The sequence below is a fragment of the Thalassophryne amazonica genome, chromosome 6 (assembly GCF_902500255.1).
Source record: "Thalassophryne amazonica chromosome 6, fThaAma1.1, whole genome shotgun sequence".
NCBI classification, from domain to species: domain Eukaryota; kingdom Metazoa; phylum Chordata; class Actinopteri; order Batrachoidiformes; family Batrachoididae; genus Thalassophryne; species Thalassophryne amazonica.
In genome coordinates, this window is record NC_047108.1 from 107,291,752 (window position 1) to 107,308,667 (window position 16,916).

The 16,916-nt window shown below is 47.0% G+C and overlaps 1 protein-coding gene across 1 annotated transcript in view; it reads left to right on the forward strand.

Moving 5' to 3' along the window:
• Positions 1 to 6,493: 6,493 nt before the first annotated feature.
• LOC117512873 (solute carrier family 26 member 9-like) overlaps positions 6,494 to 16,916 on the forward strand; it is a 64,746-nt gene continuing 54,323 nt past the window's right edge. The window contains exons 1-3 of the mRNA XM_034173112.1: positions 6,494 to 6,517; positions 6,989 to 7,122; positions 7,306 to 7,445. Of these exons, the coding sequence (XP_034029003.1) occupies positions 6,494 to 6,517; positions 6,989 to 7,122; positions 7,306 to 7,445 (298 nt within the window). The remainder of the gene's footprint in view (positions 6,518 to 6,988; positions 7,123 to 7,305; positions 7,446 to 16,916) is intronic.

Genomic DNA, 16,916 nt, shown 5'->3' on the forward strand with positions numbered 1-16,916 from the left:
ATAACCGGAATATTAGCAATAACCTGGTTGCGCACGGCCATGTAAACACCTGCAAAAACCCGAATATGCTCATATTCCGGTTTTTAAAAGTCTGAATATGACCCCTGGGTTACTCCTTTTCTAACCCGAATATCAGGTCATATAAACACACATCGGAATATCCTCATAGCAAGGAACATTATTTTGTGTTCTGCGCATGTCCTATCTGCAAGGAATCTTGGTCTTTTGAGTACAGCAACTACTTGTATGCGGCGCATGCAACCCAACAGACACCACAGAAGCAGAGGTAAACAAGCATGGGGAAATCCAGACGCGGCAGCACAGCACCACACTTTTGGAGCGAGGAGGAAACCGAGTACTTCATTAGTATCTTTTATGTATTTTTTTTTTTTCTCCCAAGTCTGCATATATAGTAATGGTAAATGCCACACTTGCAGAACCATTTATGAACATTAATACACATATATGCAATTTATTCTTGCAAAACATAAGGTATGTAGTGCATGAGTGAATGTGGTGTGTGTGTGACCCCCATCCGCCCTTCCCGATCAGCCTACAACATCCTACTCAAAGCCAACCGACAGCTTCTATCAGGAAGGGCCGACCACCAAAATAACACAAAGACAGACAAGAACGAGAGACAAGTGGTGAAGACAATATCTATGACATGAGACACCAAGAAGACGGGGCCCCAACCATATGACATACTATGACAAACAACCACACATGAACAAACAGTGACAGCAACAGTCTGTTGTCTAATTAGTGAGCATCAATACACTAATCTAGAACACCATAATGTTAATCCCCTTAAGAGCATCCAAAAACCGAATTGTGGTGACGGCCACAAACACGCAACCATCCACACACAGAGACCCAGATCAAAGCTAAATATCTGATCACTACTGTGGCTGGTGTGTTGGGCCAAGACAAGAGTACAGAACCTTACCATATGACGTGGACCACTTCGGCACGTCAGAAGCCACACGGCCGGCCACGAGCGACAATGGAAGTGGGTCCAGGACGCAGGACCCCGGGGGAAACAGGAGAAAAGGGGCAGCGGAAGGGCACGGTGGCAAAGACGGGGAGCAAAGGAGCCACCGCAACTAAATCCAAAGCACAAGGTAGAGACCACTGAGCCACACGAGGGTGGGGCCCAGCCCCCAGACAAGAGGTGAGGCCCTACCCCGGGGCAAGGAAGAGCTGAAGGCCTCCCAACAGCCAGGCACCCCAGCGCAGCCAGTAGTGACCCCCAAGCCCCCAACCTACCCCTCACCCCAGATCCCACCCCAGCCACCAAAGCCCATGACCAGGAGACCGCCCGAGCGAGACCCATCCCGCGGAGACCACGACTCCCCATCCCCCCAGCAGCCGCCCGCCCCCAGTAGCAACACCTGCGCCCCACCGCCACCACCCACCCCCACAATGTGCTGCGGGACCCTGGGCCCCACAGGCCCAGAGCAGGGCCAGGGGACCACGGCAGATCCGGCGAGACAGACCCCCTACCCCAGACGACCACAGGCACCCGGGGCCAACCCCACGTGCCACACTCACCCTACCTACCAACCCCACCATAGTTGTTACAATTAATCTCCCTTGCTGTGTACAACCCCCTAAGTGTGCAAAGATTAAGTGTTGCATTAAAAGCAGGGCAAGAGATGGCAGGTGGCAGACTGCCATGGGTGGCCACGGCACACCGCTGTGCCATAGCCTGCTCTGCAAACCCACCATCGCCAAGTGACCCCGACTCCAAATTGGTGAAGGTGTTTACTAAACATGTAGAAGGAATGTGTGTGCATTAAAATTGCAAGGCAGGGGTTGCGGATGGAGATTGCAGTGGAAGGCTGCAATCTCCACAGACTGCCGTGCAAACCCATCCCCAACACCCTACCACAAATCATGTGAACCCTACAATGTGCTATTTACAACCCAATATGATGTGTGTGGAGGTGCTAACCTGGTAAAGTGCATTAAAAGGGTGTGACACATGAGGCCCAACCCCAAGCAGCAGGCAGAGGGAGAGGCGCGGCAAGGGGAAGAGACCACCCACACCGACCCCACCGGGCCCCCAGCCCAACCCCAGATCTGGCAGAGGTGCCAGGGAAATCTCTTTTATTGACAGTAGAAAGTACCGAGATAGCGACATTTACAAGAAGGTGGCCGAAAAGTTACGCGAAGCAGGATTTGCATGACCGCCAGACTAAATAAAGCACCGGTGGAAGATGTGCGTGGCTGTTTAGATGGGGATATTGCAAATGATACCAATGACCATGTATACAGGAGTAACTCTGTCTGCTTAAGCATGTAAACGGGTTATTCCTCATGATTCAGAAACCGGAATACGGAATGAAATGAATGAAAATCCGCCGAGCGCACCACACACGTCCTCACACAAAGGCTGCTTACCAGAAAATGATGCAATCGACAGGCGTGAAAAAGTTCACGCATGCGCACGAAGGTTCAAGGTTGGCTCATGCAAGCACACGTGAGTCAAATCCATCAGGTTTTTGCAAAAAATAAAAAGGTCCGATACTTTTCTAACAGACCTCGTATATAAAAAAATAAAACATTGATGTAATTTGTTACAGCTATTTTTTTTTGTTTCTCACAATGAATATTTATAATTTTATAAAGTGATTCCAGCAGATTTAAACTGGAAACCACAATTTTCCATTAGGCCAATGTAAATAAGTACTTTGAATGAAGTACACTGTGTTTCACTTTTTTAGTGCACAGGAGTACTTGTAAAGGAAATTAAATCATTGCACTCACTTTGTCATAGACAAAAAACACAAACGGTTCACATGGAATTAAAGAGACCAAAAACTGAGGTCAAAGATGTTCCTTGACTTCTGGTGACCTCCCCTTTGGCTGACCTGGTTGCCCTTTGGTCTCAAATGCGATTGATCTGGTGTTGAAACCCCACCACACCCACAAGGATACGTTATCTGGTTATACACACAGCAGCATTTTCACTCAGGTGTGTGTGTGGTCTCAGAAAAAATACAAAGAATGATTAAAAAAACAGGCTCAGAAACAATGCATACACTCAGACTGTGCTCTTTAATGGAACAGCCAAAGGAAATGCAGTTAACAGCTGAATGATGGGAGTTAGGCTCCTCCTACTGGGCAAACAAAGTAGTGCTACACCACAAAGGAAATTATGTCAGAAATTCTGTAAGTAACTGGTCATTTTTTTCTTTCTATTCAATTCATTCAGTGGTGCACAGTTCATCGAAAAGTCTGCTGTATATCTTTAGTTTCAGTTTATTATTATTATTATTATTATTATTATGTAAAACACCTATAACCAGATCTAAAGAGCTGAAACTTTAACATCATGAAGTGTAAACATGGAGGTTCCAAAAAGGGTTAGCATATGCCGAAATCATATTATGATCAAGAAATAATAAAACAAACAAATGAAATTAAACTTTAATTTCCATTCATCACACTGTTTATTCACACTACAGAACAAGTAAGAATTGGTAATGTAAGGGGGTTGGTAAGGTTAGACCTTACCTGTGTGAAGCGCTTTGAGGCAACTCTGTTGTAATTTGGCGCTATATAAATGAAAATAAATTGAAAATAAACTGAAAATTGAAAGAAATAAAAAACACTATATACAAAATACTATAAACACAGAATAATGTAATTAATGCATTTGATTGTCTTCCTGTTTTTCAATCTCATCCAGGTGATACTTTGAGCTCCAACAGGGGCACAAGTGTGACTTTAGGGTTTCCAAACTTTTCTGAATGTTAAATTACATTTTTACTAAAAGACAGCTGAGTTGAAGTTAGCTGAACTAAATTTCTTTTCAGCTAATCAGTCCACCCATGGACTCCGTTGAAGATACCACCATCTTTGCTGTGTGCGAAACATTGCATTCTGGGAAAGCAAAGGGACAAACAACAGTTGCATCTCCTGACTTTACTATGTTGATGGTGGAATACCTGAAAGGTTTCTTAAAGGAGTCCAACATAGTTGCCTTTTCAGCACGTTTATCTCCTTTGTCAAAGACTTTGCTTCTCCTCCTTTCGTTCGGGTTGTGTGGAGGTGATCACTGCACCAGAAACAACTCAAGATTTTACATCTCTCTTTCAAAACATTACAGCTGACCACCTGGATTAACTAATTTACACGTTAAGATTCCCGTGTGAACTCCATCATGAAGTTTGTCAGCAGAGACTACGTTCACAACAGAACATTAGATAATTTTTGTTGTTGACATTTATTTTAATATATGAATCCTGAAATGGGGGATTGTCTTTTATAAGTGTTTACTTCCTCCTACTCCTTTTCAAGCATTTATTTCTCAATTTATATTTTTTGTGGCTTAATTTTTCTTTATGTGTGTGTTTTTTATGCAACATAAATTCACTTCATTCATTCATTTAATCTGTCATAGCGATATGAAGACAGAGAAGTTTTTATGTCTGTGTTTCACTGATTAATGTGAAGCGATGCAGTTGTGAACGCAGTCTTTCTGTCGTCATATCACGCTGATAGATTAGTCTTAAATAACAATGATGTAAGGTTAAGTTATGAACACAATCTCTGCAGACAAATAAACTTCATGACAGAGCTAGCACGGGAAGCTAACATGTAAATATATCCAGATGATCGGTGGTAATATTTATGAAGACAAACATAAAAACTTGAATTATTTCTGTCACAATGATCACCTCCACACATGCCCAACGAAAGGAGGGAAAGCAAAGCCTTTGACAAAAGAGATAATAGTCTTGGAAAGGTAACTGTTTTGGACAACATTTGGACAAATCTTTCAGTCATTCCACTGTGAATGTAGTGAAGTCAGGAAACGTCACTGTTAATTTTCCCCCTTCCCTTCCCAGAATGCATTGTGCAAAGCAAAGATGGCGGTATCTGCGATTAAGACTATAGATTTCTAATTTAACTGAAAAGCGAAACCATGCCCAAAATAAGGGGGCTTTGCTAATTAGCTGTTAGTGGAACTGTGCCCACCACCACCTATTTTACACTTTTTAAATGTCAAACCATATTTTATGGATAATATGGTTTATGTAAGTCAGTTTTTATTGACTTTGGTGTTATGTGCTGACGCGGGTCAGAGAACCAAACCAGCATCTGACAATGGCCCAGCACTAAATAACCAGAAAGCGGTTCCAAGAAACAAATTTATTCCCCCTCATCTGCAATAATTCCTGTACAACATAAATATTTAGCTGTCTTGGCAAGGTGAAGGACGGCGCGCTCTCCAGCGCCCAAATGGCTCAAAGCCCGGCACTTGTGGACTCAGATTCACCGCCGAACACCCCCCAGGTGGATACGACAAACTGACTCTGTGAAGGACGGAAAAGGTGAGGTAAGTCAACAGAGCTACAACAAATATCCTTCAGAGGCCCACACTATCAGCAACACATTCAGGTCTGAATTTAAGCCTTATGTAAATGAGCAGCTTCTCACAACAGGTGGAGGATCATCTATCCGTACGCCACGGCAGTGAGAAGCAAACTGCATAATTCTCATCAATGTTCAAATATACTGCGTAACAAAACGCCAAATTACTATTAACGATTATTCAGACGATAATCACCTCTGATGTGTGCTGACAGCATGTGTCCCTCACCCGTCCTCCTTCACAGGCACGATGTGTCAAACCCTGGCGCGGTCCTCAGCGTCTCACAACCGAACGTCACAAGGTCGAGTTCCCGGCAATTCTGCTCAAATCACTCATGGCTTAAATGCAGAACGCCATCTCATTATCTGCTTCAGCTGAAAGTCTTTAAGGCTGCACGTGAGCATCATCCACAGGTGCTGCAAGTTGTTAGGCCTGCACGTGAACATCCTCCACAGGTGCAGCCAATAGTTCTGATGAGGGTGAAGGACTCTTCCGCCAGCACCTTCTCCCCAGAAAAAAAACAGTTTGCATACCACCTGGAGAGCAAAGAAAAGAAAACAGCACCAAAATGTCCAGCCACACCCCCCAACACACAACATTTGGAAGTGGTTTAGCTCCAGCTGTAGCTACATGTTTTGTTTTTTCAGTGTATTCATTATGTTTTCTTTTTTATTTTATTTTGTCTATTCATTCATTTATTTTCTGTTATTGCATGAGTTTGCTGATTGAAATAAATCAAATCAAATGTGTCTGGCATTAAATGTGTGTGAATGTGAAGGTGCTGTATAGAAATTGAACTCATAAAATGTCAGTTTATTGTTAATATAACCAACTTTTCAACTTGTAACGTGTATGTGTATTTTGTAACGTATTATTTGTAACTACGTGGCATATCTTTCTGGCACCCTGTGGGAGTCAAACACATCATTCTACCAGATCAGCCAAAGCAGAATCCCCACTATCCAAGCCAGAACATACTCTCAATCTGATTTTCACATTGCTACATCATCATGAGTTCAACAACATTTTCCTGTAAGGCTTGTTTTTTTGCTCCACCCAGAAGGTGCCAAAGCATAAATGATCAGCAGATCTGACTCCAACAGGCAGATGCACTTGCACTACAACAATAAGGTACAGTATTTTGTTTGTATACTAATTTTGTCAAGATATGATCATGGTACAGACATCAGGATCAAACCTTTTTGTGCTGAACCATGTAAATTTCTTAAATTACAAAAGTCTGTTCATATTTTATACTTGACACAACTGCAACATTCAACACCCCTAAAATGTGATCTCGCACCCTATGGATCTGGACTCAATGTGGGGTCATGGGAAATTTAATGTATGCACCAAATGAAAAAAAAATGGAAGTACATACAGCACCAGAAAGTGAAAACTGAGAAGGCAAAGGAAGGTAGAGTGAGAAAAGAAGCGCATGTTCAAGATCTTGAAAGTAGAGGACATTTGTCAGTTTGTTCCACCACTGGGTTGGGTGGCAAATTAAGTTAAGTATTGTATGAATGTTAGTCTTTGCATATTTTAAAGTGCACTTTGAAGACTTTGAAGACTTGAATTACTGAGGTCATGTGTTCTGAGTAGGTTGGCACCATGCAAAAGGACAGCCTACGTTATGTGATTGACAGGCCTGCATATACTCTGCCGGACTTTGACAAACAGTTTGACAAGAAGAGCCGACAGTTTCCTTTAGGAGACAAAGTGAAGAAAAAGTTCAGGTAATGTAACAGTGCAGAACATGATCTCAGTGTCATCATATGAAATGAATCTGCCCTCTGAAAACCTCTGGGTCATGTTCTGACAACAGAACAGACCATAGAAATCTTTCAGTGCAAAATGTCAACATTTGTTCCTAACTTTTTTCAAACAACAACCAGAAAAGTTGAGTTTGTTTCTGTCAGATGCTCTGCAGCCAAACTGAAGGCACTGTTATTCAGACGCCTGCCGATACTGAAGTGGCTTCCCAAGTACAAAGTGAAGGAAAAACTGCTTCATGATGTCATCAGTGGGGTCTATGGTGGGACCATTCAGGTCACCCAAGGTCAGTCTTCTAGAGATGAAAGTTTGGCCAGATTGTCGGATGTGGAGTGTATCATTTTTTGTACCAGACTTGATTGCTGCATTAATAAGGATTGTTTGAATTGTATGGAGTTAAATTTGTCTCATTCATACCTGCAAATGCGCAGAGTGATCTACAAATATTCCTTGATTTGGTTTCCGATTTGTAACTTGTGTGTTGGTTTTAACAAATAAGTGTGTATTTGTAAATATATAATTCTTCATTTGTAAAAAAAAAGAAAAAGAAAAAGAAAAGGCATTTGTAAAACTGAAAATTCTGTTTGTGAAGTGTTATTCAGCACTTGTGGATGAGTGATCACACACATTCATCACTTTGTTCTGTTCTGTAATTTTGAGACATTCATACTGCAAATTCGCACAGATCCTCCAACAAATTGATCTCGATTCACACAAAGCAACACTGTCAGCTAGTAGATGGCAGTGTTGTTCTATGCACTGATGTACCTCGACAACCGGCCTGAATTAGGCCAGATACTGGCCTCTCTCTCCTAGCCTGTGATTGGTTGGCGGCCGAGACGCTGACGTCAGCATCACTTTGGAGTGGCTGCTCTCCTATTGGCTGTTTTGTTAGTGGGAATTCCCACTCCAAAATGGCCGGTTGTCTGGCTTGCACTGATGTAGCTTTGGTTTACAACATAGATTTCTGTTGTGTGGGCCGCTGAAGAGGAGGCACTGCTGGCCCACCACCACAAGATGGCGCCCTGCTTGAAGTGCGGGCTTCAAGCACGAGAGGGCATCGGAGCGACCAGGAGTCATCATCCGTACCAGCTGTCACTCATCCACTACTCATCACCACCACCATAAAGACCGGACTGCAACTCCACCTCCCCGCCAAGAAATCAACTACTAATCAGGTAATTTCTCTGCTGACTGACACTTTGTGTAATAACCTGAACTTCTGTTGCAGCCATTTTCCTGGAGTGTTGCCTTGTCCATGGGATTGGCGTTTGGTGTGACAGCGACGGCTTCGCCTCACACCCCAACCCAGATAAGTGGTTAACCAGGAGCTGCACGAGTGTGTGATTGGAGGTGGAGGTGCTCCCTCCTTACTGCATACAGACTGTGGGATTACTGAGTGTGCGTCCTCACACTCATCTGGACTGTCTTTGTTTTCTGCCCGCAGTACCGGGTCTGACTGTTGAAGACAGCGGCCACCTGGGGCGCAGGGCTTGGCGGCTCCAGTGTTCTTCAGCTCCGTTGGTGGTGGAAGCTGTGTGGATCCGGCTTCTCTCTCGCCAGGCGTCTTCTATCGTCGAGCCTGCCCACATGTCACCTGGTGTATGATTGACAGTCACTATATTGTTATTGTCTGTACATCGTTGTGCGATTCACAACATTAAATTGTTACTTTTTGGCTTATCCATTGTCCGTTCATTAACGCCCCCTGTTGTGGGTCCGTGTCACGTCACTTTCACAACAGGATTTCTCGGCCAGCGTCATGGATCCCGAGGGGCGTCAACCATCGCTTTTAACAGCCAATGGGAGAGCGAGGTGCACAGGCAGGAGGCGTGTTGGGTGAGCTGCAGCACATCTTAACCGCCTTTACCGCTCGGTTGAACTTAGTTACCGAGCAGAGCAGTGTTCTCAATCGTAGGATGGAGGCTCTCACCGCCCAGGTGGAAGCGCGTGCTCAGGGCGCTGCTGCAGCACCTCCTCCTGACCGTGTGCCAGAAACAGACATTCCGCTGGTCATTCAACGAACCCCCCCACCTTCCCCTGAAGCATACATAAGCCCTCCGGAGCCGTACGGAGGCTGTGTGGAGACGTGCGCGGACTTCTTGATGCAGTGCTCGCTCGTCTTTTCACAGCGTCCCGTCATGTATGCGTCAGACGCCAGCCGGGTGGCTTATGTGATCAATTTGCTTCGAGGAGAGGCACGCGCCTGGGCTACGGCGCTTTGGGAGCAGAATTCCCCCTGCTGATGTTGCTATGGAAACGAGCAGGGCCAAAAAACGATCAGATCAGAGACAAAGGAGGCTGATCCGTGGAGAGTGTTTTCTCTGCAGCTCTCCAGAGCACATACAGAGAGAATGCCCCAAACGGTCACAACAACAGCACTCGTCCTTAGAGACTGGGCTAAGGGTGGGTCACAACACCCACGTGGGGAAACCCCGACGATCTGCACGAATCCCAGTCACGATCCTGAGTGGGGATCTAACCCTTCACGCCCCAGCACTGGTGGACACGGGGTCGGAGGGGAATCTGCTGGATAGCAGATGGGCAAAGGAGGTTGGGCTCCCTCTAGTGGCCTTACCGTCACCATTGTCGGTGCGGGCGCTAGATGGCACCCTTCTTCCACTAATCACACACCAGACACAGCCAGTGACATTGGTGGTCTCTGGGAATCACAGGGAGGAGATTGTGTTTTATGTAACACCTTCTACCTCCCGAGTGATTTTGGGTTTTCCATGGGTGTTAAAACACAATCCCCGGATTGATTGGCCGTCTGGGGTTGTGGTTCAGTGGAGCGAAACCTGCCACCGGGAGTGTTTAGGATCCTCGGTTCCACCCGGTGTGACAGCTAAGGAGGAGGTTTTTGTCCCCCCCAATCTGGCGGCGGTGCCAGCCGAGTACCATGACCTTGCTGACGTCTTCAGCAAGGATCTGGCACTCACGCTGCCCCCGCACCGTCCGTACGATTGTGCCATTGATTTGATACCGGGCGCTGAGTACCCGTCCAGCAGGCTGTACAACCTCTCACGTCCGGAACGCGAATCAATGGAGACCTACATCCGGGACTCGTTAGCTGCCGGGTTGATCCGGAACTCCACCTCCCCAATGGGTGCTGGTTTCTTTTTTGTGGGCAAGAAGGATGGCGGACTCCGTCCATGCATTGATTACAGAGGGCTGAACGAGATCACGGTTCGCAACCGATACCCGTTACCTCTGTTGGATTCAGTGTTCACGCCCCTGCATGGAGCCCAAATTTTCACGAAATTGGATCTTAGGAATGCTTATCACCTGGTTCGGATCCGGGAGGGAGACGAGTGGAAGACAGCATTTAACACCCCATTAGGTCACTTTGAGTACCTGGTCATGCCGTTCGGCCTCACTAATGCACCCGCGACGTTCCAAGCATTGGTTAATGACGTCTTGCGGGACTTCCTGCATCGGTTTGTCTTCGTATATCTAGACGATATACTCATCTTTTCTCCGGATCCTGAGACCCATGTCAAGCATGTACATCAGGTCCTACAGCGGTTGTTGGAGAACCGGCTGTTTGTGAAGGGCGAGAAGTGTGAGTTCCACCGCACTTCTTTGTCCTTCTTGGGGTTCATCATCTCCTCCAACTCCGTCGCCCCTGATCCGGCCAAGGTTGCGGCGGTGAGAGATTGGCCCCAACCAACGAACCGTAGGAAACTACAACAGTTCCTCGGTTTTGCAAATTTCAAACGGAGGTTCATCAAGGGCTACAGTCAGGTAGTTAGCCCCCTGACAGCCCTGACCTCCACAAAAGTCCCCTTCACCTGGTCGGATCAGTGCGAAGCCGCGTTCAGGGAGTTGAAACGCCGGTTCTCGGCTGCACCGGTTCTGGTGCAGCCCGATCCCAAGTGCCAGTTTGTTGTTGAAGTGGATGCCTCTGACTCAGGGATAGGAGCCGTGCTGTCCCAGAGCGGGGAGTCCGACAAGGTTCTCCATCCATGTGCCTACTTTTCCCGCAGGTTGACCCCAGCTGAACGGAACTATGACGTCGGCAATCGGGAACTTCTTGCGGTGAAGGAGGCTCTTGAGGAGTGGAGACACCTGTTGGAGGGAGCATCGGTGCCATTTACGGTTTTCACGGACCATCGGAACCTGGAGTACATCCGGACCGCGAAGCGTCTGAACCCCAGGCAAGCCCGCTGGTCGCTGTTCTTCGGGCGTTTTGACTTCCGGATCACCTACCGCCCCGGGACAAAGAACCAACGATCTGACGCCCTGTCCCGGGTGCACGAAGAGGAGACCGAGCTGTCAGACCCCTCTGAAACCATCATCCCCGAGTCCACTGTCATGGCCGCCCTTACCTGGGACGTGGAGAAGACCGTCCGGGAGGGCCCTGACACGGAGCCCGGACCCGGGGACAGGTCCGAAGAACAAACTGTACGTCCCACCAGAGGCCAGGGCTGCGGTCCTTGACTTCTGTCACGGTTCCAAGCTCTCCTGTCACCCAGGGGTGCGAAGGACCGTGGCAGTGGTCCGGCAGCGCTTCTGGTGGGCGTCTATGGAAGCCGATGTCCGCGAGTATGTCCAGGCCCTGCACCACCTGTGCCAGGGGCAAAGCTGACCATCACAAGGCCCAAGGCCTCCTCCAGCCTCTGCCTGTGCCTCGTCGCCCCTGGTCTCATATCGGCCTGGACTTTGTCACGGGCCTCCCGCCGTCGCAGGGCAACACCACCATCTTAACGATAGTGGACCGGTTCTCCAAGGCGGCCCACTTCGTGGCCCTCCCGAAGCTCCCGACGGCCCAGGAGACTGCAGACCTCCTGGTCCACCACGTCGTGCGTCTGCATGGGATTCCATCAGACACTGTCTCGGAACGTGGTCCTCAGTTCTCCTCCCAGGTCTGGAGGAGTTTCTGCAGGGAACTGGGGGCCACCGTCAGTCTCTCATCTGGGTACCACCCCCAGACAAACGGGCAGGCAGAGCGGACTAACCAGGAACTGGAGCAGGCCCTCTGCTGTGTGATCTCCACGCACCCGACGGCCTGGAGTGACCATCTGGCCTGGATCGAGTACGCTCATAATAGCCAAGTCTCATCTGCCACCGGCCTCTCCCCGTTTGAGGTGTGTTTGGGGTACCAGCCCCCATTGTTTCCACTGGTGGAGGGAGAGGTCGGGGTGCCCTCGGTCCAGGCCCATCTGAGGAAGTGCCGTCGGGTGTGGCGTACCGCCCGCTCTGCCCTGCTCAGAGCCCGGACGAGGGCTAAGGCCCATGCAGACCGCCGGCGTTCCCCGGCCCCTGCATACCAGCCCGGGCAGGAGGTTTGGCTATCCACTAAGGACATCCCCCTGCAGGTGGAATCCCAGAAACTTAAGGACAGGTACATCGGACCATTTCCAATACTCAAAGTCCTCAGTCCGGCCGCAGTGAAGCTGAAGTTGCCAGCTTCACTGCGGATACACCCCGTGCTTCATGTGTCAAGACTCAAGCCCTGCCATACCTCCCCACTGTGTGCCCCGGGACCAGCGCCGCCTCCTGCCCGGATCATTGACGGGGAGCTCGCGTGGACGGTACGCCGGCTCCTGGACGTCCGTCGAAAGGGCCGGGGGTTCCAGTATCTGGTGGACTGGGAGGGTTATGGCCCCGAAGAGCGCTCCTGGGTGAAGAGAAGCTTCATCCTGGACCCGGCCCTCCTGGCCGACTTCTACACCCGTCACCCGGACAAGCCTGGTCGGGCACCAGGAGGCGCCCATTGAGGGGGGGGGGTCCTGTTGTGTGGGCCGCTGAAGAGGAGGTACTGCGGCCCACCACCACAAGATGGCGCCCTGCTTGAAGTGCGGGCTTCAAGCACGAGAGGGCGTCGGAGCGACCAGGAGTGACAGCTGTCACTCATCATCCGTACCAGCTGCACTCATCCACTACTCATCACCACCACCATAAAGACCGGACTGCAACTCCACCTCCCCGCAGAGAAATCAACTACCAATCAGGTAATTTCTCTGCTGACTGACACTTTGTGTAATAACCTGAACTTCTGTTGCAGCCGTTTTCCTGGAGTGTTGCCTTGTCCGTGGGATTGGCGTTTGGTGTGACAGCGACGGCTTCGCCTCACACCCCAACCCAGATAAGTGGTTAACCAGGAGCTGCACGAGTGTGTGATTGGAGGTGGAGGTGCTCCCTCCTTACTGCATACAGACTGTGGGATTACTGAGTGTGCGTCCTCACACTCATCTGGACTGTCTTTGTTTTCTGCCAGCAGTACCGGGTCTGACTGCTGAAGACAGCGGCCACCTGGGCGCAGGGCTTGGCGGCTCCGGTGTTCTTCAGCTCCATTGGTGGTGGAAGCTGTGTGGATCCGGCTTCTCTCTCGCCAGGGCGTCTTCTAATCGTCGAGCCTGCCCACATGTCACCTGGTGTATGATTGACAGTCACTATATTGTTATTGTCCTGTACATCGTTGTTGCGATTCACAACATTAAATTGTTACTTTTTGGCTTATCCATTGTCCCGTTCATTACGCCCCCTGTTGTGGGTCCGTGTCACGTCACTTTCACAACAGATTTCTATTTAATCCACTAGATTGCGAATGCAGCCAGTGAGCTTTTTTCAGGCAGTCGCCATCTTGCTTAGCATTATTACACTCGTCAGGCATTACCTTAAGTAGACATCAATGATTCGTTGACTTAAATTTGGGTTAAAGTGATCTGAAAGTGCCATTTGTGCATCGTTCGGGTGCAGCAACAACCTGATTGTGCAGTGAGCTTTCATAAGTGAGGATTATATGTAATATTAATGATGTGAGGAAATGACTAAAATTACTGAATACAGTTTAGAAAGTGATTTATGTTTTGTGTCGATCTGTATTCTGTAAAGTAGTGACTTCAGTTTTACTACCTGAATGCGTTGTCATGATAAATATCTCACCATTCATTTAGCATTTCAATTAGAAGTCTCACTTTCATAAGTCTCAATTTATCCCTTAATTAGCCTCACGTTTTTTCTTCACATCAGGTTTACATCCTGAGATATTCTGTTACAACAAATTCATACAATGGAAATGCTTTTTCTCTCAATTTGGTGGGTGACATGACAGTCGCTTTGACATTGTATATTCTAATACTATAAGAATATACACAAATGAGATTAATTTCTCTACAATATACTCCACATTCCAGTGTAGTGTTTTCAGATTTCTTTCAACTTGTTCCAGAAATGATTGAACAATCTTACTTTCACCCTGTCTGGTGTGGCTGTTTCTTTTTATTTATTTTATTTGAAATTTTGTCAGAAATGTGCTCCGTAAAAGCAACCCTGCAGGTGGGCTAAGAGCAGTCTTTAATATTAATATATTTAATATAATGGGAGTGCGTGAAGCTCTTACTTTCACCCCTGATTATTTCCCATGTTTAATTTAACTTCATAATGGAATTAATAGTATCTTGTGTCGTGGCAGACATGGTGTGTTTGACAAACTGATGGTATGATTCTCTGTCTTGCTTCACAACATCTGGACTGCGACTAACAAATTCCACACTACTTTTTCTGCTTCAGTCTCTTTTCCTATAAATACACTTATGTTACCTCTTACTTTTCTTTTACTTATTCTCAGCATGTACTGTTAACCAAATTAACCCTCCTAGAAACACAGCACATGCTATCAGCCAGCATGTTATTGAGAAATTTAAGATCAATTGTTCCCAAGCATCCAGGTTAGTCTCACGCAGATCTGTCTCATGCACTCTATCCGCACCAGAGTTCATGACATTCCTAACATTTCACTCACACAGACACTCTCTTACCCGGGGACACACATTCAGTCTCTGAGCATTCTGTCCAAAAGGCCTGAGAATTTTTGTCAATCTTATCTTCTTCTTTTTTTGGTTTCTTATCAATTCTCTATTCCAGGTTCTTCTGGGTAAGAGACAATTACAATTACAAAAATTTCACCTGTGACTTGGGCAGAATCCAGACTCAATCCTCCAGAGCGTGCAGATTTTATAAAAGGTTTCTGCTTACCTTTTTGTTGTGATCACTTCCTATTTTACTTTCTGGAAGGTTGGTCCGGGCCGACCCAGGTCGCCGTGATGCCTCTGGTCCATCCTGGCTGGCTCGCCAATTTATGTCATGGTCCTTTTCTCTGTTCAGCCCAGAATGCCTTCTTGGATAATGCAAAAATGACTGTAGGTGGTTTGCAAGAGAGGGGACACAACACTTACAATAACTCAGCCTTGGACAGGATAAAATGCACAGAGTTTAAGTTTATTCAAGTGTTCAGCAGAGCAGAATACTTGCACAAACTGAGCCCTCTAGAAAGACTGAATGTGTTCCAACCATGCTCATCTTTTATAGGAAAACCCGCAGGCATCACTCCTCCTCCGATATTTTATTTATTTCATTCTCCAAACATGGTTTTCTAATGGAAGCAAACTTTAGTTCACCGTGAGCAGGTGTAGAGCTAATTATTCCTATATGACAGTTTCCACCATTATGTTCAGACAGGCTAATAACTGTTTTTTTAAAAAACCATTGCTTTCTACCGGCTGGCGCCCCCCAGCAGGAGGGTTCATTGCTGTTTCATTGTCATTAACACATTTTTGACACCAACCAGACTAGAGAGTTATGATTTTAATGCATTTCTTTGGCGCCAGCCAGGTCAACTATCAGACTTCCAATTTGGATGGACAAGACTAAGAGACAAGCTTTCAAATGAATTAAAGCTCTGTCTTGGTTTTTGATTAATTAATAAGCTGGAGTGGAAGATTGCTGCTAATCCTCCGCCTCGGCCCGTGCTATGAGCGTTCTGGCAGTTAGTGTGACTCGGGGGTGTTGACTCATTTAAACTAACATATTCATCCTGCTGTAACCAGGTTTCTGTAAGGCAGAATAAATCAATATGTTGATCAATTATTATATCATTTACTAACAGGAACTTAGAAGAGAGAGACCTAATGTTTAATAAACCACATTTAACTGTTTTAGTCTGTGGTGCAGTTGAAGGTGCTATATTATTTTTTTTTTTAATTTTTATGCTTAAATAGATTTTTGCTGGTTATTGGTGGTCTGGGAGCAGGCACCGTCTCTACGGGGATGGGGTAATGAGGGATGGCAGGGGGAGAGAAGCTGCAGAGAGGTGTGTAAGACTACAACTCTGCTTCCTGGTCCCAACCCTGGATAGTCACGGTTTGGAGGATTTAAGAAAATTGGCCAGATTTCTAGAAATGAGAGCTGCTCCATCCAAAGTGGGATGGATGCCGTCTCTCCTAATTAGACCAGGTTTTCCCCAGAAGCTTTGCCAATTATCTATGAAGCCCACCTCATTTTTTGGACACCACTCAGACAGCCAGCAATTCAGGGAGAACATGCGGCTAAACATGTCACTCCCAGTCCGATTGGGGAGGAGCCCAGAGAAAACTACAGAGTTCGACATTGTTTTTGCAAAGTTACACACCGATTCAATGTTAATTTTAGTGACCTCCGATTGGCGTAACCGGGTGTCATTACTGCTGACGTGAATTACAATCTTACCAAATTTATGCTTAGCCTTAGCCAACAGTTTCAAATTTCCTTCAATGTCGCCTGCTCTGGCCCCCGGAAGACAATTGACTATGGTTGCTGGTGTCGCTAACTTCACATTTCTCAAAACAGAGTCACCAATAACCAGAGTTTGTTCCTCGGCGGGTGTGTCGCCGAGTGGGGAAAAATGGTTAGAGATGTGAACGGGTTGGCGGTGTACACGGGGCTTCTGTTTAGGACTACGCTTCCTCCTCACAGTCACCCAGTTGGCCTGCTTTCC